General features: G+C 50.2%; 1 protein-coding gene across 1 annotated transcript in view; it reads right to left on the bottom strand.

Annotated features, from left to right (window-relative positions):
• Positions 1 to 10,480: 10,480 nt before the first annotated feature.
• Positions 10,481 to 24,259, bottom strand: part of MTCL1 (microtubule crosslinking factor 1) — a 123,234-nt gene continuing 109,455 nt past the window's right edge. Inside the window, exons 11-14 of the mRNA XM_058676908.1 lie at positions 22,159 to 22,455; positions 20,395 to 20,426; positions 16,363 to 17,911; positions 10,481 to 11,414 (exon numbers count right to left, since the gene is read on the bottom strand). Of these exons, the coding sequence (XP_058532891.1) occupies positions 11,181 to 11,414; positions 16,363 to 17,911; positions 20,395 to 20,426; positions 22,159 to 22,455 (2,112 nt within the window). The 3' untranslated portion in view covers positions 10,481 to 11,180. The remainder of the gene's footprint in view (positions 11,415 to 16,362; positions 17,912 to 20,394; positions 20,427 to 22,158; positions 22,456 to 24,259) is intronic.

Below are 24,259 nucleotides of genomic sequence, written 5' to 3'. Positions count from 1 at the left end.
CCCACCTGGAGCTATGATTTCAATTCCATTTTATGTTTTGTTGAAATATCCGAGTAATGTGCGGCTGCTGACGCTCCGCAGTGACGTGTGCGTCAGTATCGCTAGGCAACGAAGCGGCTCCTTGTGCATCACTGCGCAGCTCTGCGCGTCACTGCCCTGCCCGCAGTGCTCCTGGCTCAGCCACTGTGCTCAAGTGTGGTCGGTATAGCCTCCCCTTGACTGCCACAGGCCACACCCTGCTCCCCTGTCAGATCTCACAAGTGAATATGCCATTGAACCTCCCAAGTGGTCACTGGCTACTTTATGAGATATCTGCTTCTTGAGTCAGTGTCCCAAATTTCCTTGTGTCAAGATCTGCTTGGTTCTGGCTTCTCCCTTTAAGTGGGTCAGGGTAAATTTAGACAAGATCTTCACTGGCTTTAAGAATTCCATTCCGTTTAGACTTGATGTTTAAGTATGCAGTATTCTCGGGGGTTAGTGGGGGTGGGGGGAAGATGCTTCTGTCTAGTTATTTTGAGCTGTTGCTTTAATCAGTATGGTCTGAGAATGACCTCATTCAGGTTCGAGGTGGAATCAACAAGAAGGGGTTGGTGAGGTTCCTGTGGGCAGGGGAATGAAGGCTTTAGGGTTGTAGGCATCATTTGTGCATTCTCCGGGACTTCTCTTCTGCAACCCCGCAGCTCACCCACTGCCTCATCAGGGGAACGTCTGCCTTAGCAAGATAGCAGCTGTTCCAACGTAGGAGCAGCCCAGGGGCTTGATGCTGATTGCAGACTGGGAAAATTCTGGAAATGGTCATCTCATTCTACAAGGCAGTAACAGGCCAGTTGTTTATGTCCAAACAGGAGAGGGAGGAGGGGTGGTGCTAAGGGAGGTGAGAGAAGGTGGGTTCCCCAGCCACCCTGGAGCTGCTCCCTCCACTGCACCAGATGGGGGCTGAAGAGGGCACCTGGGGCTTTGCAGTGACGCCACTCCTTAGTGATGCACACACTCTCAGGAGACAAGGCAGACCTGAGCTCCTGTCCGAGGGAGCCTCATGGGCTGCACTTCACACGCTGGGGCAAAATCCAGAATTGACGTGGTTCTTGCCTCACACAAAGACAAGCATTCTAGGTACATTGACGCAGGTACTCAAATGGCAATGGGATTTTTTGACTAGTGAGAGAGGATTTGTTGCACATGGAAGATTCATCATGAGTGGGCCAGAGGCCCACCTGCAGGTAGAAGAGTGGAAAATAACCCCAGGTAGCACCTCCAGCCAGTCCTTCTATAGACTCTGGGGACGGAGAGGATGAGAGAGACGGTGGGGGAGGGAGGGAGAGACAAAGAGAGAGGAACATGGGGGGGAGAGAGAGACAGAAACAGAGAGAGGGAGACACACGCATAGAGACAGAGACAGAAGAGAGAGGGGGAGAGAGAGAGGGAGAGAGAGATTTGCCCAGAATTGTTATCTTATATAACAATTATGTCTTATAAAAGATAAGGAGTGCTACCTCTACAGGTGTAGTCATCTGGGAATTTTATGGGACCTCCTGAAAATCCACATGAAGTTCGCTCTCCATATTTTCATGGCTCCTTCACTGGGTTCCAGATGAAGCAGGGACACCCCAGGAAAGGGAGCATTTTGATTAACAAGTGCTGGGATGACATCCCATGACTGACAGGGACTTCCAGCTGATACAGATCCATCTGGCTGCCTGCCTGCTTACCCGCCATCAGCATGATATGTCAAGATGTAGACATGGTGTCAGCAATTTCCCCGTCTTCTCCAACACTTCATTCTGCAAATATGAGTAATGTATAGGCAGTGTCCGAGTGCCTTCTCCATCAGGAATTATGTGAGGACTTCACAGGCCATGATCACTTTAGAAATGGTGACATCTTCATAAAACAAAGCATTGCCAGTTGGTATTGCTTTTCTGGAAGACAGTGAGAAAGGACTCTGGCCAAATAGACCATTTGAGGGTATTTCACAACCTTCTATGAAATGAAGTCAACAAAATTCAAGGCACAATTTAGTCTGATAGACTAACGAAACAAGTGATAGACTAGCGAAAACAAGTGAGCTGAAATGGACCCAGGTCCATCCTGACCACCTAAATGTGTCTTTTGAAAACCCAGGGAGGGCCTGGCTCCATTTGTGCAGCCAGTGTGGCAGTTCAAGTGGGTCTGGGGACAGCTGCAAATGGCTGGTCAGCACAGGCTGGGAGTGAATCCAGCTTCGCTAATTATCGTATCGCCTTGAGACAGCCAATCCCCTTTCCTATCTCCAGGACCTGTAGCTATAACGACCAGGCAATCACCTTGACCGACTGACTGCTCACAGGAGAATGAACTGAGATAGCAATAACTTGTGTTTGTGGATGCCGCAACAGGCCCTGTGGCTGCTTACTCACTCCCATTCAGCTCCACAGCCGCCCTAGAAGCAGGTGCTGTTATGGCTGCATCTCATAGAATGAGAAAGCTGAGCTCCCCAGCGTGCTGCTCCCAGCAGTGCTGAATCCTGGCTGCTTGTGAGGGGAAAATCTTTACAGTACACCAGTGGCCAGGGGTCAGGGGCAAAGAGGCTTGGGTCAGGGGAGCTGATAACCTCTGAATGGTTCTTTTTTCTAAGATTTATTTGTTTATTTCAAAGGCAGAGTTAAACAGATTTTTCATCTGCCGGTTCATTCCCCAAATGGCAGCAACAGCCAGAATTGAGCCAGTCTGAAGCCAGGACCTTCTCCCAGGTCTCCCATGTGGGTGTAGGGCCAAGCCCTTGGGCTGTCCTCGCTTACATTCCCAGGAACATTAGCAGGGAGTTGGATGGGAAGTAAAGCAGCCAGGATGCCAACCATAGACCATGTGGGATGTTAAGGCAACTGGGAAAGGCAGAAGACAATGGCTTAAGTTCCTGGGCCCCATCACCCACACAGAGACCCAGAAGTTCCTGGCTCTTGCTTTGAGCAGGTTCAACGTGGCCGTTGTGGCTACTTGGGGAGTTCACCAACAGATGAAACTTCTTTCTCTCTCTCTGTCTCTGTCTCTCCCTCTCTCGTGTGTAACTCTGCCTTTCAAATAAATAAAGAAAGAAATCTTTTTTGTTGTTGTTAAAAAAAAATTGTGTAACTTTAAATTCTTCTAGCTTCTGGGGCAGGGAGGAGGGAGGGAAGAGGCAAAAATCATTATACAGTTGAAACTGTATATATGAACTACGTTAAAGTTTTTTAAAACTAAAAAAACAAAAAATTAAATTTATACATAGGGGCCTGGCGGCGTGGCCTAGTGGCTAAAGTCCTTGCCTTGAACACGCCGGGATCCCATATGGGCGCTGATTCTAATCCCGGAGCTCCGCTTCCCATCCAGCTCCCTGCTTGTGGCCTGGGAAAGCAGTCAAGGACGTCCTAAAGCCTTGGGACCCTGCACCCCTGCACCCGAGTGGGAGACCCAGAAGATCTCATGGCTTCTGATTGGCGCAGCACAAACCATTGTGGTCACTTGGGGAGTAAATCATCAGATGGAGGATATTTCTCTCTGTCTCTTCTCCCTCTCTCTGTCTCTCTCTCTCTATATATATACATATATATGTCTGACCTTGCACTAAAACTAAATAAATCTTTTTTAAAAAATCTGTACATAGAAAAGAACACATTTGGGAGCTGGGGTGGTAGCATTGCACGCTAATCTTCCTCTTGTATCACCAGCATCCCTTATGGGTGCTGAATCGAGTCCTGGCTGCTCTGCTTCTGGTCCAGCTCCCTGTTAATGGCATAAGCAAGGAGAGAAGAGTGGATTAAAGTCTTGGGCCCTTGCACCATGTGGGAAACCTAGAAGAAGCTGCTGGCTCCTAGCTTTGGACCAGCCCACTCTGACTATACTGTCATTTAGGGAGTCAACCAATGGATGGAAAATCTCTTTCTCAGTAATTCTGACTTTACTCTTGGTTTCTAAAAATGCAATTGGTAGATGTTTCATGTAAAATTTAATGAGTTAACAAGTTAGTAGCACATAACTACTAATAAGAAGTAGCGGTTATTCCAAATATTTTAGTTTTCAGGAAAACAAGAAAAAAACTCTCTAATCTGCTTGTTAACATGAAATGGCATTTATGTTTTAATTTGGTGATTTATAGAAAATGTTGCCATTTAATTTGAGAGGAAGACACACAGATAAACCAAGAGATACATAGAGAGCTCCCAAATGTTCAGAGTGGCTGGGCTAGGCCTGAGCAAGGCCAAAATCAGGAGCTTAATCCAGGTCTTGTGCATGGGTGGCAGGAATCCAATTACTTGCAGCATTACCTGTTACCACCTACAGTGTGCGTTAGCAGGAAGCTGGAATTAGGGATTGAAACTTGAAGACCTTGAGAGCCAGGGCACTTGCCCAGAGTCCAATCCATAAATGGACAGGCACAGACCCAGGGTGAGTCAGGGCTGATGTAGGGGCCCGTGCAGTGGCTTAGTGTGCTAAGCATCCATCCACAGCACTGACATCCCACATGGGCACTGGTTTGAGTTCCAGCTGCTCCAGTTCCAGTTCAGTTCCCTACTAATGTGCCTGGGAAAGCAGCAGAGGATGACCGAAAGGCTTGGGTCCCTACATCCATGGGAGACCCAGAAGAAGCTCCCGGTTCCTGGTTTCAGTCCTGCTCAGCTCTGGCCATTGTGGCCATCTAAGGAGTGAACAAGTAGATGGAAGATTTGTCTGTCTCTTCTCTCTGTAACTCTTTCAACTGAAAATAAATAAACCTTTAAAAAAAAAGAGGGGTGGGGGCCCCTGTTGTGACTACTCATGTCACCAAGGCACACTGGCTGCCAGAAATGATTGATATTTGTTGGTTGTTTTGTGTCTACCTTGGAAATGACTCAAGAAGTATAAAAAGTTTTCTAGATCATTTCTATTTATGAATCACATCCTAGAAATTTGAGATTTTAAATGTCTAACTTTCAGGTACAACTATTTCCTCATCGCATCCACAGGAAGGCCTTTATTTCACTCCCTTCAGGATGTTGTCTAGAGGTGGACCAAGGAGGCTCTGCACGTCCAAGGCTCCTGAGGAATGACAGACATTCCAGCTTGGCCAGGGGAAATACAAGATTTCATTTGGATTCCTGGAGCCATGCTGAACTTGATGCACACCCAGGAAGTTATAGAAGGTTTGGGTCTTTAGAAATGGGGCAGAGGGGTTTATTACAGTCTAGCAGGCAGACCTGAGCCTGGGAGAAATAAACAGCCAGCAATCTTGTGTTGTCTCCTCTCTCAGTGCGGCTTGAGGGCAGCAGGGGGAACTTCTCCCCAGCCTGCCTCCACCAGCACTTTCCCACAGTCCCCAGCTGTCTCCTTATCAAAACATCTCTAAAGATCAGGAACTTACTTTCACTACATTCCAAGTTGACTAGCTTAGAATTGCTAACTTCCTTTTGCGAGAGGAACTTAGCCTTAAACAAAAACAAAAACAAAGAAGCACAAGAGGCTAGAGAATCTTGAGTAGACTTGTGAGCTGAAGGAGAGGGGGAGCCAGGTTCTTCTTGGCCCAAGGCCATGGGCAAGAAGACTGGTCTAGCCTGAGAGGCCACAGTGGTGTATTTTCTGGGATCCCACAGCCTTTCTGAAGCTGATCCCAGAGCCCAGCCCAGTTACAGTCAGGACCTCCCTGGGTCCACACTTGAATCTGGAAGTCTCCCAAGTCTTATCTTTCTCTTCCTTATACCACAGTACTTGAAGGATGCAACACCTCTTTTGTGACTCCCTTGATTAGTGCCTTTATCCTATTGAGAATAAAATCCAGAGCCTTTGCTGAGACCACTTAGGCCCCTCTGCATGCCCCTGACCAGGACTTTGTCCATCTTAATCTGGTCACAATGGCTTTCTTCACTTCCTGGCATTCAGTGTGTCCATGACCACCTCCCCAGCCCAAGTCCACACCAGCCATTCTTTGTGCCTAGCCGACAGGCTGATATGCCTTGGGTGCTGATGGAGTGTCTCGTGGGTTGCTATCCCATTTGGATTGTTCACTTTGCATCTCCAGCACTGGTAGGGAAGCTCCAAAGTAGCAGAGTGCTGTGTCCTTTCTGTTCACTGCTGCTCTTCGCATCTGAGTTCCTTGCACCTGCTGGGGACCCAACACATTTAACCCTTGCGGTAACCCTGGGAAAGAGGTACTGTCACTGCTCGTTTTCAGTCAAGGTCTTAGGAGATGGCCCGAGACCCAGCTTACTTCATTTGAGCCAGGGTTCAAATCCAGATTTCTCTCAGTGCCACACTGACGCTAGGGAGCCAGAGTTCAGTACAGATGCAGTTTCACTAAAGCCATTCCAGGGACCTAACTGTTCATGAGTCAGAGCCCCAGTGGCTTTCTATGCTGGCTTCTGATGCACCCTACTTTCTGATGTTCAAAGACCTCGATGCAATCATAGAAGAACATGGCAAGTACAACATCTACTGGTGGCCTCCAGAGGAAAAGAAGAATAAAGGCACCAATGTGCCATAGTCGCCGTTGGTTGCCAGGTCAACGTCCAAGTTACTCATTGTGACCTGGGTCTCTGCAAGGTTGGAGGAGGATACTCAGGGCTAAGGTAGTGCCAGAGTTTTTCTTTGTTTAGAAAAACAAAGAGTGAGTGCCAGAGGTTTTTTTTTTTTTTTTTTTTTTTTTTTTTTTTTTTTTTTTAGCAGAGAAACAAAACATTAAAACATCACCTGGTAAGCCAGACCCCTTATACCTTTGGGTAGAGTATTACTGGCCACAGAAGGGAGTGGAGCATTCACGAAGTGGGAAGGGAAGTGACTAGCCAAGAGCAGCTGAAGGGGGCTGGCACAAGCATTGCAGCCTCATGGGTGCCCCAGCCCCACGCATGTCACCCAATCCCCAGCCGCTGCCACGCAGGCCTCAGCTGCTAGGGTTTCCTTAAGTAGAAGTGCCACTGGAGATACCCAATACGGCTGTAGCCTGCATGGTTATCAGAATGAAATTACTCATAGCTGACAAATCCCACCTGATGCCAAGATTCCCCAAAAGAGGCATACACATGGGTACCACTGATATCCAGCTCCAAGGCCCACCTTGTTGGAATATTCTACTGAGCACTGTCTTAGAGACCACCCCATGCCTCCAAACTGTACCAAAAAAAATGGCTGAACCTTGCTGACAGCATCAGCCGTTCTCTCTGGAGCTTGCCCCTACTTATTCTTGAGTGTGCACTTTGGCTATAGGTAAATGTTGCTTTCCACGTCACTGCTGTCTGTGCCTCTTCTGGAATTCTTTCTTTTGTGGAGACAAGACCCTGGATCGAGCCTAGCCAGGGATCACCTCCATAACACTAAGGCATGCTACAATCTGAATGGACCTGTAAAACTTAATGCTAAGTAAAGGAAGTCAGACCCCAAAGGCCACACGGTGTATGTTTCCCGTTATGAACTATCCTGACTAGGCTGTGGAGAAACAGAAGGTAGATGAGTGAGTGTTCTTTGGTTCCTTTGGGGCTTCTTTTAGGATGAGGACAATGTTCTAGATCTTAGTAGGGGCTGCACAACATGGTGAATGCACTAAATGCTGCTAAATGTACTGAATCTGTACACTTTGACATGGTTAACATGGCAAATTTTATATGTGCTTGACAGTTTTAAGTGAATCAACCCATGAGGAACTAGAAAATGGTTGCTGTACTTTTGAGTTGCTTTCTGAACAAAACAGAAATGCACAAGTGTCAAACTCCCTGCCATCTAGAAGTTCATGAATGACATCAGGTCTGTGGTTACCACTGTATTGTTTGGGTTGTGCTAACAAAGCAGCACGTGTAAGTGGGGGTGCAATTCTGTGAGATGATGCATGTGTTACTGTGCTTGACTATGCAACTATTTCACGGCATTCCAGTGTATGTCGTACACCTTTAATACATACAGCCTGAACAAATTGACAAAAATAAAATTAGGTAAAATTAGGTATGGGTAACTATGACAAAGATCATCCTACCAAAAAGAGATGAAGGGAATATATTAGATTAAAAAGGAATATAGAACATTGATGCTTTTAAAATATAAGAGAAATTTTACAAAATGTGTGGGAGCATGGATCAAAACAAAGCTTCTTTTGGTGCAGAAAAAATTGAAACGCATGCATCGTTTTCTTCTTTAATATGTGTCTTTTTGAAGACTCTTCTTGGTAAGGAGATAAAAAGCAGAAAGCGAACCACGGCCAGTGCCATTGTCAAACTCCATGTTGAACTCTCAGGGCACCAGGCACGCCTGGCATGTGAGCAGCTGTCACTGGGCTATCAAAGCAACTGGCGCCCTCATGGTGCCCAGGGAGATGTGAATTCCCACAGGCAGCTGCTCTCTCTGTGCGTGCCCCATGGAGCTGCCTGGGCGCACTTGTCACTGCCCTGCCCTGCCTTTGAAAGCCGCAGGGGCCCCACAACAGGCAAGAGAACACACTTGCCCAGCCCCTTCCAAATGAGTTGGCGGGAGCGGCTCCAGCCCAACTTTCAAGGCACTGGCTTTGCCCAGGAAAGAAAATTCTTTCACGTTTGGTGCTGCCTGAAGTGACCCGCATTCAGAACCTTTCCCCCACTTCTCCCTCCCTCATGCTGAAGTGCTGCTTGTCCCCTCCAGGCCCAGTGCAAGCCTTCCTGCACTTAGCATCTCAGCCCCTCCACTTGGTCACTCGTTCTTTGGGGCCTAAAATCAGATAGCAAGCTCACTAAGAGCCAGAGCTGCTCCTTGCTGTGTTTCGCATGGGTGTGTAGCTCTCAGGACTCCCCATATGCCCTTTCTCCTCTCCCAGCACCTCTGCCAGGCCAATCTGTCAGGGCCAGCCACATGACCTCATTGGGACCAAAGTTGCAGGCTCTGCTGGAGCTCCTGGTAGAAAGCCCTTTTCCTTGGAAGCTGCCTCCCCGCCCACTCTTGGCAGAATTAAGTGGGAATGAACCCTGCAGAGGGGGCAGGGCCAGGATGTGGAGCTGAGTGGGGCCTGCAGGAGCAGCATGAGATTTTTACTGTGAATACAGCCGCTTCTCTCTGTGTCGTTGACTCCAACGGACAGCCCTTTGGCATTTACCATGGGCACAGAGTCACCTTTACTGATCATCTGATCAGTTACATCTGGGCAGTTCAACGAAAACGCCTATTTTTCACAAGCAAAGTTTCTGTTGTGGTAAGATGTACACAAAGCCTGCCATTGCAACCATCTTATGTAAAGCGCAGTGCCATTAATCATATATTCACCCCATTTCCAGAATTTTCTCACTATCCCAAACAGAAACGCTACACCTACACCCCATCCCCTCTTCATCCCTGTCAACTATCATGCTAATTTCTGTATTTATGAATTTTACAGTTCTGGGCATCTGATCCACAAGAGTCAGCCAACAACTGTCTTTTTGTGACTGGCTTATCTCATGTAACGTGTTCAAAGTCAATGGTACAAATGTGTGCATTCTTCCATTTTAATGCTGTATGACAGCGCATTTTACTACACATCTGTCTGAGCCCTGGCTTGCAGTTCTTGGGAGCACAGACCTGGAGTGGAATTGCTGACTGCTGTAGTGACCTGTTTGTTGAGGAGTGGCCATGCTGTCCCCCACAGCAGCTACGTCACTCACCTCCCCACTGATGGCGCACCAATGCTCTGACCACTCTGAGTCCTCACCAACACTTTCTGCTTTCTCGCTCTTTTTTTTCCCCAAAAATATGTAAGTTTTTAAATGGACTGGAGGTAATACTAGGAATGCAACTTACTCTATGAGGTTGTCTCTAAGACTATTGGGCCAGCAACACATTAGTGTTAAAAGTTTGAAATAGTTCGTATTGTGTACTTTCTTGGGGTGGGGCACCATTTTTTTTTTTGTCAGTCCCACTACCTCACTCATTCACACACGGTCTGCACCTTGATGGCTCGGGGAGGTGGCTTCCTCCACCAGCCCCTTCCTCCTTCCTGACCAGGGGGAGGGGAGAGACCAGGCATACTGGATTTGTTGGGGACCACTTTTCTTGCACTCAGACCTCGTGTGTGTGCACGCACACTTTTGCTTTTTTTCAACAAGAGTGAAGTTTCCTTCTTTGTCCCAGGATTTGGTAAAGAGTCACAAAACTGCTACCCGACCCTGAACTCCAGAGTGCGTGCCCTGCCCGACCCCAGCAGCTGCCGCCTTTGACCCAATCCACTTCCCGCATGCCCCCAGCTCCGATATCCGCAGCCGTCCTTGGGAAGAGACACGGAGAGCATGTGACACGCGAGAGCCCAGAACACGCTGCAGGCTCGCAAAAGGCTTTATTATTCTGTATCATGGTGGCCTCAGACGGGCGTGGAGGCACTGTCGTGTGCTTCCCACTTAGGCATCCTGGAACCGTTTGGTGGGGTTTTCCCTTAACAAGATATTTCTTTTGAGTATGCTCCATACATGGTCAGCTAATTGGTTAACAACAGTTTACAATGGAGGTTGCTATCATCATCGATGTCAGAGGACGGACAGGGACAGTCACAAAGGATGATGGTGTGACACACACACACACGGAGGTGAGAGTGGGGATACAGCGCAGGGTGAACATGCAGCTGAATCTATGCGTGCAGGCCGGGGTGGGTGATGGGGGGAGAATGGGTGGCTTACACAGCCAGCGAGGTCTGGAGCCCCGTCTGAGGCCAGGCGGCTGGTCAGACAGCTTCTCCTCCAGTCTGTAGACCACCTGTCAGGTCTGCTGGCTTCTTGGCTTTTTCACTACAAAATGTTCATGGAATCAGACAGTCTGAAGCATTAAAAAAATTCTTAAAAAATAGTAACACTGACAAAACGAACCTACACCACACTCAGTCAACATGGATATACACTCAACCGAAATGTAACAGTGCAAATCTAACAGAGAGGCAGTCAGTACTGACAACAATGGTGTTCAGAATGTCTTAAAATGTACATTTTTTAAAACTTTTATTTTTTAAATCTATGCATACCTTATTTACTTCTTTTCATTTAATATATTGCGTGTAAAAAAGATGGAGACAAAAATAGTCTTCTGAGCTATGAAAAAAATTAAGTTATTACAGGCACATTTACTGTTTCATTCTAGAAACATCTCAGTTTCACAGACTGAACATTCAGCAGCTGTGAGTCTTGTTTTGTTGTTTTAAATAACATTCTTTGACTTTGAGAAAACCCAGATCTCTCCTTTGGGGCTGAGGTTGGTTCATGATGATGGTGTGACTATGCAAATCACGATGAATTATTCTGTGATAATCCATGCAAGCTTGCATCACGGCACGGCTTCTCCTCAGGCACCTCTTCATCACCATGCTCCTCCAAGGATGTCGTGTCTCCAGGGGACTGAGACTGCGAGGCAGTGGGGGACGGTGCGGCCCACCGGGATGGAGGGCGTCGGTTTGCTGGTCTCTCGGGCCTGGAGAAGCAGGGTTCTAGGGACGGAGCTAGTGCAGAACAAGGCAGTTCCTTGGGAGAGGGTCAAGAAAAGAGAGGGTTACTTGGGGCAGCAGCCTTCCCCAACCCCCAGGACACTTCACCAGACCCAAGGGGGCAGTGGGTGGCTTGAGAATGGGAGTGGCTAGGTTGTTTATGGAGAACAACTTAAGATGAGTGATAAAGAATTCCTCAAGAATGATGCGTGACATGAAGGTGAAGGCACTGAATCAATGGTCAGTGTTTGGCAATACGGTGAGATGGGTGTATGTATAGAGCTCCTCCCAGATTTGGTGGGAACATAAAGACAGGGGAAAGTGACTATGGCCTCTTCCTTGGCTTCCCACCCCGTCACTGGCCTTCTGGAATCGTCTGTCTGGCTGCAGTGAGCCAGTGGATGCCCTGAAATTCCATCCAGCTGGATCAGTTAGTGGATTTGTTGACTGTTTATTTCCCATTGACAGGCAGTGGGTTACACAAACGCCCACGACAGAGGAAGAAACATGCTGCTGGCAGGAATTCTAATTGAGGTCTAGTTTTCTTGAGTGGCTGTTGCTTGTGACAGCATGTGCACAGAGTAGGATGGGGGAACACCTGCCATCCTGTGCTGAGGAGAGATAACACAGATACCTCACAACACTTGGACAGAAGGGATGTTTTCTTCTCTTTTTGCTTTCAAAGAATGCTGTGTGGCTGGCCCTCAGTCTTCATGTGAGGCCACGAAGATGCCCACCCATGGAATTCCCTGAGGCACCGAAATGGAGATGAGGATGCTGAGTGAGAAACACAGCACCAGGCCCACCCAAGTGACACTGAACACAAAGCCGAGGCCGTGAACCAGGCCTGGATGGATGGCACAAGAGGACCCCACAGAGAAGATGCAATGGACGAATCAGTGAACAGACAAGGGTGAGAGGTAATTAAATCATCGCAGTGGTGGAAGGAGACAACATGGTGGTGTCCGATGGGCAGGGCTGCTCCAGAGAGCGGATGCGAACAGGGCGGAGACAGCACAGCTTAGGACCCACAACTTCTGAGGGAGCAGTGGAGTGATGGGGTGGAGGAGCTGTCCCTGCCCCACCATGAGACCCACAGGAAAGGAACTTCAAGGCCAACGGGCACCATGGTGGCCAGACGGCACCTCTCCCGAGGCACATAGCACCAACCAGATACAAACATAGCAGATGTGCTAGTTCTGTGCGTGCAAGCAGTGTGTGCTGTGCACGCTCTGTGTAAGCAAAGCTGCTGTCGGTGCTTCAGTTAGCCACTGCTCCCACGTGGCCAATGCTCGAGCAAGCGCGAGCTCTTCGGGGGAGCAGTTGGCAGCACTTCACTAGCAACTGCACGTGAGCAAGGAAATGCCGCGTGCCCATGAGCCCCAGGCCATGGATTTTGCCCTGGCAACATGCCAGCACAAACAGGCCAGAGAAGCCGGGCTGGGGAACTCTGCGCAAGGTCTCTAGAACCTACAAACCTCATTGAACAACAAGTGGTCAGCCCTCCCACAGGGTCAGACTAAGCCCCCAGGACCCCAGTGGGTGCCCTCAGGTGACAGGTGTCAAATGTGCCCGTGAGCTATGCAATGCGGCTTCTCCAGATGGTGGGTGATGAGCAATGGGAAGGTAGCACTTACAGCGTGAGGCGGGCAGGGCTAGAGTCCCCACGGGGCAGTTAGTAAGACAGTTTGGTTCTGGACAGCACAGGGAAAGAGAAAGAAAAGCAAGTGGGTTGGAAGTCTTTTACACAGAACAGCAAAGGCTTCAGGCCAGAGGGCTAGGAGGCGGGGGAGTCGTCACCCCCAGCCCAGGCAGCCACCAGCAGAGACCTGGGGGGACCTCGGAACTCCAGCGCACAGGCCTGCCACACAGCATGGATGTGGCCTTTCGGACTGCAGGCTTCCTGGAGCCGTCCTCACGCCTCTGATCTATCACTCAGCATGTGGCAAACAGGTGGAAATATCTAATAGAGAATATTCCACGGGCGGGCCTGTTTGGGTTGCCACGATCCAAAGCTCCTGCGGCTTGTCCTGAAATGCCCCCTCCCATTTTCTACCTAGACACAGAGGGAAGAGTGTTCGGTTTCTAGATTGTTCTGTTCACCCTTGCCCTCTTCCACTGAGCTGGAGCATCAGAACAAAAGGAGGCCTGTGTGGCTTTTTCAGGGAGAGTGACGTGAGAAGGGGGCTGTTCTCAGTGTCCACGTCATGCTGGGCCGGGTATCTGAGGGAATGATCAGGGAATGATTCCACAGCAGGCTGCTGCTCCATGTTAGGTGTGGCTCTGGTGGTGTGGGAAAGAGAATCTAGAACTGCGACATAACTAGACAGGAAGGGGTCTCCCAAGGTCCTAACAGATTAACCCAGTCCAAACAAGAAACAGTTCCATTGAAATCTAGAACAACCAAAGTCCCAACAGAAGAGGAACAAAGGGTCCATGGCGTCGAGCTAGCCCCAGGAAATGCTTGGTGCAGGGGCTAGGTCTCTCAAATGGTCCGTGCTACCTCCAAACCCTCCCTTTGGTCACAAGCACACCGCTGGCAGAGCCGAGCTATGTTCAGATAGAAGTGTTTCCATGTCATGCTGTGTGATTCCAACAGTCAGGCCTTTTCTTCATAATGCTACAGATGGCTGGTAGCCTCCAGTTAGCAACTCAAAGCCATTTGGGGCCCTAAGAATTTGTTTTTTAGAACCGATGTTGCAGGGCAGCACATTAAGTCACAGCTCGAAGTACTGGCATCCCCTACGTAAGCACTGCCTTGAGTCCCAGCTGCATCACTTCTGATCAGACTCGCTGCTGGTGCTCCTGGGGAGGCAGTGGAAGATGGTCTAAGTAGTTAGGTCCCTTCTCCCACATGACCTGGATGGAGTTCCAGGCTCCTTGTGTCAGCCTGGACCAACTGTGGCCATTGAAGCTATTTGAGAGCAAACTAACAATGGAAGATCTCCCCCACCCTCTCACTCCCTTTTCTTCTCTGACTTTCAAATAAATAAGCAAAAAAAAAAAAAAGTTTTAGATTATTCATCTATTGAATCCCCCCTGCAGATCCAAAACCCTGCATTGCAGCACAGTGGGTTAAGCTACTACTTACAACACTGACATCCTATACTGTAGTGTTGGTTCAAATCACGGCCACTCTGCCAACCCAGCTTCCCACAAATGTGCCAGGGAGGGCAGTGAATGATGCCCTGAATGCTTGGACCCCTGACATGCACGGGGAGACCAGGTGGAATCCCTGGCCGTCATCCTCCACTTGGCTCAGTCCCGGCCACTGTGGGCATGTGGCATCAAGATGTCTTTCTCTCTCTTAAACAGAATAAGCACATCTTTAAAAAAAAAAAAGATAACAAACTTTGGAGATGCTTACATCCCTCATATAAAAGGATGTAGAATTTTTATAGAACCCGTGCTCATCTTCCTGCACATTTTCAATCATCTCTAGATGACTTGTAGTACCCGGTTTGATGGTTACGTCAGGTGGGAACACTGCTCAGGGGAACTGTTTACGGGAGAACAGCAAGAAAAACCTGAGTGTGCTCGCTCAGTACTGACTCCATTCTGCTTCTAGTATTTTCCTTCTGCAGGTGGTTGGATCAGGGGATATGGAACTCGAGGCTGCAGGGGGCCAACTTGACCGGACACTGCAGGCAGGTGCAGCTAATGTTGTGGGACTGAGCCCTCACTCCAGCTGATCTTGGTCTGACACACATAGCCACACCCCAACGATGAGAACTTAGCTGAGCAGTCCCAAGGGATGGGGGGCGACACCGCTGGGTGCCTGGGAACACCCAGCCAGCAGTGCCCGCCCACCTTGAAGCATGTCAACACCTTTTCCACACATCTTTAGGACAGGTAGGCTATGTGTTACCAGAACACAAGCGTTGGCTTGAACCATCTGGAATGGTCATTTCCACATGTCACTGATAACTGCACTTGGTTCGACATTTCAGATTGAAGCCCTGTATTCTAGGTTAACATACTCCTTGGTGTGTCAGACCGGACCTCCAACCACTCTGACATTTCTCTCCCTGTGAAATGTGGGTCCTCTAACTTGAGACACACACCCTCTTCGTCCCCTCGCCCTGGGGCCAGGGCTGCCTGGGCAGTGGCAGCAGCAAACACTGCTCCTCTCCCTCTTCTCAGACCCCTCTGGAGGAGCAGGCCTGAAGACTGTGTATTGGCCGTTGGTGTTGCAGATGGTGAGAAGAAGCACTGGTGGGGTAGACACCCCTGTTCTGGGGTGCAGGGAGCAAGGAACCAGCCCCCTCACTGCTGTCGCCGGCAGCCTGCTCAGCAGGCTTTTTCGTGGGTTCATTGCAGCGGTGAACATGGGAGCTGTGTTTGCTAAAGGGGCATGGTGGGAAGTGTACCCAGTGGGGAGGGGTTGTGTCCTGGAACAGAGTTGAAGGCTGACTGATATGTGAGTAATGTCAGGGCGGATCCTCCTCCTGTGCAGAGGCAGGGTTTTGAGCTTACCCACTTGCTTCCCCTGGGTTTACTGCTAGGGTGATTCACGCACGCGGAATGGGGAAGCGATTCCCAGGATGTGGGATTACTGCTTCGCAGAGGCCGGCTGGGATCCAGCCATCAAGCTTGCAGCCCCCCATGGATGCTCAGCTCCTGTCCCTGCACTCCTCACCCTCCTATGCTGCACACACATCTGCATCTCGCCAAAGCCCTTCCAGGCATGCACACATGCACAGCTCACACACGGAAATCATGACTGACCACGCAAATCCTGGTCAGACAGATCCAACACTGGGGCCAGAGGCCAGAACCCAAATCCAATCTTGTCCTTGATGACTTCTGGGGTGCCCAGGGTCTGTGGTCTTGCTTATTCCACCCTCCCATCAAGCCAACCCTGTCCCCAAACCGCCCCAGCCTCACCACAACCCGAGATGCTTCTTGCAATCAAAGTGCCCAGCCAGGTGCCCACATACGCCCACCCCTAAACACAAGAGTTGGTAGGGCCGGGTGCCATTTACCTCCATGGGCCCTGGCTCGGCTGCGTCTCCTGCGTGGCTGTCCCTGAGACTTGGGGGCCCACGGCTGGGCTGCCTCCCCTCCTCTCTTAAGGCATGCTCCATCAGCTTCCTGTTGAGGATTCGGGCCACGTTCTCGGCGAGCGTGTAGCCAGGGGGAGCAGATAGGTCCTGCCTCACCGGCGTGCCCTCTCCCCCTTCCTCCCTGCAGGTCTCTGTGCCCACCCCGAGGGGACTGGGGGACCTTCCTCGGGAATTGGTGCCTGTCTCCTGGCCTGGGCCCAGCTCCGGTCGGGGTTCTGCCGAGCGGGACCGAGAACCAGCCCGTGCCCCCTTCTGGAAGGGGTCCTGCACCACGGGGCTGTGGTCAATGATGTTGAAGAGGCTGGAGAGGCCGTCGTTGATGGTGGTATGCACAGGGCTCTCCCTCGTGGTGGTGGAGCGAGCCCAGGCCGACTCGCTGTACCCTTTCTGGACCACGCCCGATGAGGTCCTGCTGTTGGGTGGGTCGGCTTTGGGCAAGGGCTTCCTCTGCAGCTTTGGAGACCCATACTTGGGGGAGCAGCATGTGCGTTCAAACTTGGCCTGCACCTTCTCAATGGCCGGAGCTACCTGTCTGCTCCTAAGGCTGCGGGAAGGAGACGACACTGGTGTGGTGCCGCCCCCAGTCTTTGGTGTGAGACACTTATGGGGGCTGCTGGTGACACCGCCGCCCCTCAGGGCATCAGTCTGCAGACCCACACTGATGGTCTGGACGGTCTGTGTGCCCATGGTCCGGGACCCGTTGGTCTGGCAGGCTGTGTCCCTGACTTGCGGCTCAGCAGGGTTGGAACAAATGACACTCCTGACAGAGAAGGCCACCTCCTTCATGTCATCACTCATGTTCTTGGACATCTCCAGGCTGTGCAATGGTGAGGCAAAGCCCAGGGGACCGCACAGGGGGCTCTCCAGGGGGCTGTAGTCTCGGGGGTGCTTGCAGGGAGCACAAGGCCAACGTCCAAGCATGGGCTCCAAGGGACCTCCCTTGACATCACCCAGGCTCCCTCTGGCTCGGCTGCTGGTGGGAAACGGGCCCTCGGGGTCCAGCTGGCTCCTGCCCTCGCCGCCCCCCTGCATGATGCTATCCAGCCTACGGACGGCAGGTGGGCTGTGCAGCACGCGTACCCCAGACTGCTCGGCGAGGACATGGCTGCGCAGTGGCTGCTTCTGGCAGTGCTCGGGGCTGGTCATGGTGTCCGTGGTCATGGTGATGCTTGTGGTCAGGTACCAGGATGAGTCCGCTAAGGGCTCTGCGCTGGCTTCGTGCCCTGCCCGCCCCACCTCGGTCCTGTCTGCCCAGGCTTCCGGGGGCCTTTCGGTCCCGCCCAGAACCCTGGGGGGTGTGTAGTCCCAGCTCTTGGTGTTGAACTCCTCAATGTACTTCAGGTCGTCGGGAGACAGAGGCGGGGTGATGTCCTCCTTACTGTTGGCAGGTGGCAGACCCTTCTCGGGCAGGAATGGGGAGACGTCCATGAGGCGCTGGAACTCCGACATGGAGGACACCGACACAGCTCTGGAGAAGCAGGCAGAGGAGGTAAACTTATGTCAGAGAGCCATGCATGCCACAGCCCCCCATCCTGCCCCTCCCACCCGAGGGGCATCATCTCCCCTAAGCTACCAGCGTATTCTGTAGCTGCCTCATGCCCCCTGTACACGAACAGACCCTGTTGGTGTCCACGACTATCCTGGAGCCTCATTATGACCAGATCTTAGGAGCATCACAATCCTCAAACATTGCAAAGACGGGCAGGACCCCCTGGCAGTCACAGTTCAACCCCTAGGCTTGGTTCACTGGTGGGCACCCCCACTCTGTGCCCACATCCGGGCAAACAGCACGACAGGTGTTTATGTTGCAGGGATGAGCTCCCTGTCCGCCATGGACTCACGATCCCCAGGAGGGAGAGACACAACACAGCACCTGCTGTCCCATCCCTTGGTCACCCACCCTCTGAGTGGGAACATGTGTCTGCTCCTACACGGGTGGCTGGTGTGTTCACGCACGGAGTCCATGCACTACAGCCAAGCGGGGGTGGTCAGGAAGGAGGCTGCATGCTGACCATGCTGGGGCTAAGAATCCCTCCATCTCACAATGGGCACACAGAGGAAGTAGACATGGACCCAGTTTCTTCACAGGTCACATGAACACATCTGTCACACACACCCCTTCAGTTCTAGCCCAGCCATGGGGTCCCACATTGAGGACTTGGCCACTGTCCCTTGCAGGAGCCACTGGTGATGTAGGGGCTGGTCGTGCCTTCAGAGGCCTGCTCAGGGCAAGTGTGTGTAAGGCATGCACCAGGGCACAGAACCAGGCAAGCGCCTGCTGGCACAGAGACAGCTGTCTTCACCCAGGGCAGGTCCCAGTCCCTGTGGCCACCATGGGGTTTTTTGGAGCAGGGCCACAGGGACACCACCAGGCCTTCCACCTGGCTGAAGTTTTCAGAATCACAGCAAACTGGAAGTGGCAGGGTGGGATTTCTGGCAACATGGAATTTTCTCATTTTGCTTTGGGTCAACCCCGGGTGCTGCTGAGTGGTGACTTGGCTTCGGGACACTGGCAGAGACATGACAGCATGACAGTGGCTAATGCCCTGACTCCTGCCACGCTGCTCTGGGTACAGCTCATTTGACTCCCACTTTGACCCAGAGAAACAGGTGTCAGAGTCACATCATGGCCCCCATGTGGGCAAGGACTCGGTGCCACTGGAGCATGGGTGGACAGGACAAAACAGAGGGAGAACAGCCAGCAGCCTCAGTGATGGCCAATGTCTGCAGAGCTACAGCTAGCAGAGCCAGGAGGTCTGGGACGCAGGGGCAGGTGCCTGCAGCTACGCAGAAACAGGTCTGGTGAAATACAGGTCTGGTGTCCCTGCGGCGTGGCCTAGCGGCTGAAGTCCTCGCCTTGAACGCCCCGGGATCCCATATGGGCACCGGTTCTAATCCCGGCAGCCCCACTTCCCATCCAGCTCCCTGCTTGTGGCCTGGGAAAGCAGTCGAGGACGGCTCAATGCTTTGAGATCCTGCACCCGTGTGGGAGACCTGGAGGAAGTTCCTGGCTCCTGGCTTCAGATCGGCACAGCACCGGCCGTTGCGGTCACTTGGGGAGTGGTGAATCATCGGATGGAAGATCTTCCTCTCTATCTCTCCAGCTCTCTGTATATCTGACTTTGTAATAAAAATATATCTTAAAAAAAAAAAAGAAAAGAAATACACCTGTGAGAACCAAGAAATAAAGGAGGCTGGCTGGAGGTAGTTCACTTCGGATGTTTTTATATTGTTAACACCACTACCAACATAGGCTACTTTTGGAAATTCACAGAAGATTTTGAAAAAGAAAAAGCTACAGCGGAAGGAGGAAACGAGGGTTGCTGGCTTGTTATTTAGGTGGGAAAGGAAGGCTCCTTCGTGGGTCCAGGAGTCCAATTCTTGAGCCACCGTCTGCTGCTTCACCAAGCACATTAGCAGGAAGCTGGACCGGAAGTGGAACAGCTGGGACTCAAACCGGCGCCCACATGGAATGCTGGTGTTGCAAACAACGGCTTTACCCACTTTGCCACAATACCAGCTGCTAGGGAAGATTTTAATAAGCCCTCTTTCTGTGGACTGTAAACCTATAGGAGGTCCAAATCCTCATGGCATGCCAAGAAGGACTAAAGTCTTCATTTAAAAATAAGACTTTAAATGAGAAGGTTTCCATGGACTTTACAAAATCTACTGGACAGACACTATTCCTTGGGGGTAAGCAGCACAACTCTGATTGGAAAGGAAGGCCCTGAGAGAAAATACTTCCTGCATGCACGCAGCATTGCCCGGCCTTTCTGCTGTGAATCACCAGAAATGCCCTATTTATGAAATGCATAAATAAGAAAGCAACACTTTTTTGCAGAGTTCTCATGTGTAGTCATTTGGAGGACAGTGGGGAACCAGACGGTGGCTGCCAGGAGCGGAGGTTTGGATTTCAGGAATAAATCCACTCTTTCCATCAAGCTCACATACCTTTGAAGATTTCCCTTGTGATTGTCTTCTTCCTGGAAAGGAGAAAGAATTTGGTGAACTACTTCATTTGGGTTGCCTGGGAGAGCCTTGGCAGAGAGTGAGCACATCTCACTCTGCTCGCCTAGAAAAGCACCAGTTCAAACGTGAGATGTTGCTCAGGAGGGCGCTACCCCCACGGCCTTTGAAATCCCATCATCAAAACAGGATCCACAGCAGGATGAGGGGTCAGGAGCTGCTGCAGTCAGCAGGTGCCCACATGACCAAGAAAGACAGACTACACGCTTGCTTGGGGAGGAAGACCTCACTGGTTACAGCAACTGCAAAGCTGGCTTTGGTGACAACCTGAGCCAGTCTGAGAGTGAATGTGTGTGGGTGTGTGCGGTACAGGGAGGAAGATGGTGAACAATGGAGTAGGTTAGGATGCTGGCTGGGTCCCAATCTTGTTTTACAAGTTAGTATGACCTCTTCCTGCTGGGGCCCAGCAAGCAGGCCCTCTCCAGCTGATATGGTTTTGCAGGTGCAAATGATGGGCCAGCCCCCACACAGCTGGAACTCGGATAGGGTGCCCTGCTGTGAAACAGGGCCACAAGAGGCTGCTCCCAGCTCAGCATCGCTTGGCTGATGCGTGATGGCTATGCAGGCCGAGCATGTCTTACTCTGAAGGCTTGAAGGCTGGGACACTGTCAAATTGGAACAGTGTTTGAGCATCCACACGATACCAGAAGTGGAAAGTTCCACGCTATGAAATTGTTTCATGCACAAAATTGTTAAAAATATTTTATAAAACTTTGTTTTAGACTTCTGTCAAGCCAATGATAAAGAATGTTAATATGACTGTAGATTTAATGGTCCGTGATGAGTTTAAAATTTACTCTATATGGGTGAAATGGTCATTTTTTTTCATTCAATTTCTGTTTGTCTATTTGTCTATTTCTACTAAAGTTTAGTCTTCTTGCTTTTGACTGTTAAACTTCCTATGCAGTGAAATAGTAAACCTTTTGATTGTAAGGTAAATGTTATTTCAAAAACTAAAAAAAAAAGTGAGTTACAGGGAAGGAAGGAGGGTGGGAGTGGGGAAGAAGGGACTGCTATCATGTAATTAGAAATGCATCTACGATTCACACTGAGTCTGTTAAAAACCTGTTAAAAAGTTAAAGTATAAAAAAGTAAAAAAACAAACCACACAGGTAAAAAATATGTTCCTAAAATCAGGTGTGTTTCTAGTTTAATTTTTTTTAGATTCATAAATAAGGATAATTAAAAGCCGATGCAGATGACAAAAGCATTGCATAAAGTTGCCTTCATGCTGTTCACACAGGAGTCCATGAAACATAAATGCACTTCATGTTTGCGCTTGGGTCCTGCCCCCCAGATATCTTAAAATCAGAACAGCCCGAAATCCAACACACTTCCGGTCTCAAGCAGTTTGGGTGTGATATATTTGACCTGTGTAATTGTGTCGCATTTCAACTATACTGTTGGATGTGAACTTTCCTAAGTTGAAACCAAGGGTGTCTGGAAATCAAACCACAGGTCCAGTAACCATAAAACTGACAAAGGATGATTCTAGAATCATTTTGAAAGCAAATGACAGAAGCAGGAAATGTGGTTCACACTCGGGTCAAGCAAACATGAGCACAGAGCAATGTGAAGAAGCCACCGGTACCGGTTCGCCGTTGCCACAAGCAAAAGCCACGCCCCTATGCCAGGGCGCCCTCCCTCAGGATCAGCGCCCTCCCATGGGTGGCCAGAGCTTAGGCTGACCTCGCGGAGGCCGGTCCTGAAGTCTCTCTCGGGCCTGTGCGGCGGAGGCTCGTCAGGCTCGTCGTCTAGGCACAAAGCGTCCAGGTAGAGGTTCTCGCTGGCCGAGCACCTGTCTGACTCCTTCAACTTGCCCAGTGGCCGGTCTTCAAATGGAAGGGAATCTGTGTCCACGCACGGCCATGTGGACAACGGCCGAGGCAGGCGGAGGCCTCCCTGGGGCAGGGCAGGGCGGCCGGAGCCTTCTTTGGGGTCACACAGGAGACTGGCCGCTCGGCGGGGGCTCTGCTCTTTCTGCAACTTGAGTTTTAAAAAAAAGAACACGGTTAGTCTTGCTCTACGGTTCCACAGTCTTGCAGCACCAGCTTTCCCGTATCATCTGGAATGGCATATGGGTCCATAGGAAAGACTGTAGAAAAAAGTTCTTAAAATTCTGACCCTTTGGGTGGTTCTGTGGCATAGCTCATTAAGCCCCTGCCTACAACAACAGCGTCCCATATGGACACTAGTTCAAGTCTTGGCTGCTCCATTTCAGATTGAGCTCCCTGCTCCTGCACCTGGTAAAGCAACAGAAGATGGCCCATATGCTTGGGCCTGAACACCCACTTGGGAGACCAGGAAGAAGCTCCTGCCTCCTGGTTTCTTGGCCTGTCCCAGCCCATGATTGTGGCCATTTGGAGAGCAAATGAACAGATGGAAGACCATTCATTCTCTCTCACTCACACGTTCACACACATACACCATTTATACCTTTGCTCTTCCAATAAATCAATCTTCCAAAAAATGTTTTGACCTTCATTTCAAAATGTATTACCACCTTGTGAACATTTTTGTTTTTAAAAAAGAAACCCAGTTTTTTGAGTCTGGTGTAATAGCCTAGCAGCTAAATGCTTGTCTTGAACGCGCTGGAGTTCCAAATGGTCGCTGGTTCATATCTCAGCTGCTCCACTTCCCATCCAGCTCCCTGCTTGTGGTCTGGGAAAGCAGTAGAGGACGGTACAAAGCCTTGGGACCCTGCACCTGCATGGGAGACAAGGAAGTAGCTCCTGGCTCCTGGCTTCGAATCAGCTCAGCTCCAGCTGCTGTGACCACTTGAAATCCGGGTTTCATACTAGAAAACCTGCATTAGCCATTTTTTTTTCTGATATGCTCCTACCTGAAATCAATCACTGTGCTCATGGGAAATGACACATTAAAAAAAAAAAAATCCTAATGTTGAACACCATGTTTTGAACTCTCTCCTGGAATTACCTTTACAACTCAGGACATGATCAGCAGAATGCCACCAAGGACAACAGACTTCTGTGGCTGACGCTGGTTATACAGGATAGTCCCAAAAGCTTGTGGGGTCGGGGAGAAATGAAAAGATAAAGTTGATTTTGGAGTAGTCACTTCCCTTCCAGCTGCCTGTCTGTGGCCCAGGAAAGCAGTGGAGGATGACCCAAAGCCTCAGGACCCTGCACCCATGTGGGAGACCCAGAGGAGGCTCCTGGTTTCAGATTGGTTCAGTTCTGGAGAGTGAACCAACAGAAGGAAGATCTTTTTTTTTTTTTTGTCCCTCTTCTCTCTGTAAATCTGATTTTTCAATAAAAATAAATCTTTTGGGGAAGAAAAAAAATGTAGCTTTAAAGGTAAAGAAAGATGTGGTATGACTCAGGGACGAAAACTCAGGTATTTTATCTCGTATCTTTTTTTTTTTTTTTTTTTTTTTGCCTAACTGATAAGCTGAAGAAACAGTGGGACCACAGGAGCACCTGACCGGAAGCCACTGATCAGTGCACTCACTGGCTGGCAGGTGTAGGTTCTCGGTTCAGTTTCCTCCCCTGTAAAGTGGGGCTATGCACAGCAGGCCATGCAATCTGCAACCCACAGACACATCCTCCTCTTCGACCTTAGCAGCATCAGTCATAGTCCTCCGATGACTAAATCACTGGGAACTGCTGAGACAGGCAGGCCAAGGGCTTTCCCTGCGTTCTCCAAGCCTTCCTCAAGTCCCCATCCATGGATGCAGAAAAGGGACAACTGGGACTTGAAGCTACCTCCCCCTAGGACTGCTTAGTGAGGTCTTTATTGGATGAGGAGCTTACACACTCCTGGACCTGCT

The sequence above is a fragment of the Ochotona princeps genome, chromosome 18 (assembly GCF_030435755.1).
Source record: "Ochotona princeps isolate mOchPri1 chromosome 18, mOchPri1.hap1, whole genome shotgun sequence".
Lineage (NCBI taxonomy): Eukaryota > Metazoa > Chordata > Mammalia > Lagomorpha > Ochotonidae > Ochotona > Ochotona princeps.
This window is presented reverse-complemented; position numbering and strand designations above follow the sequence as displayed.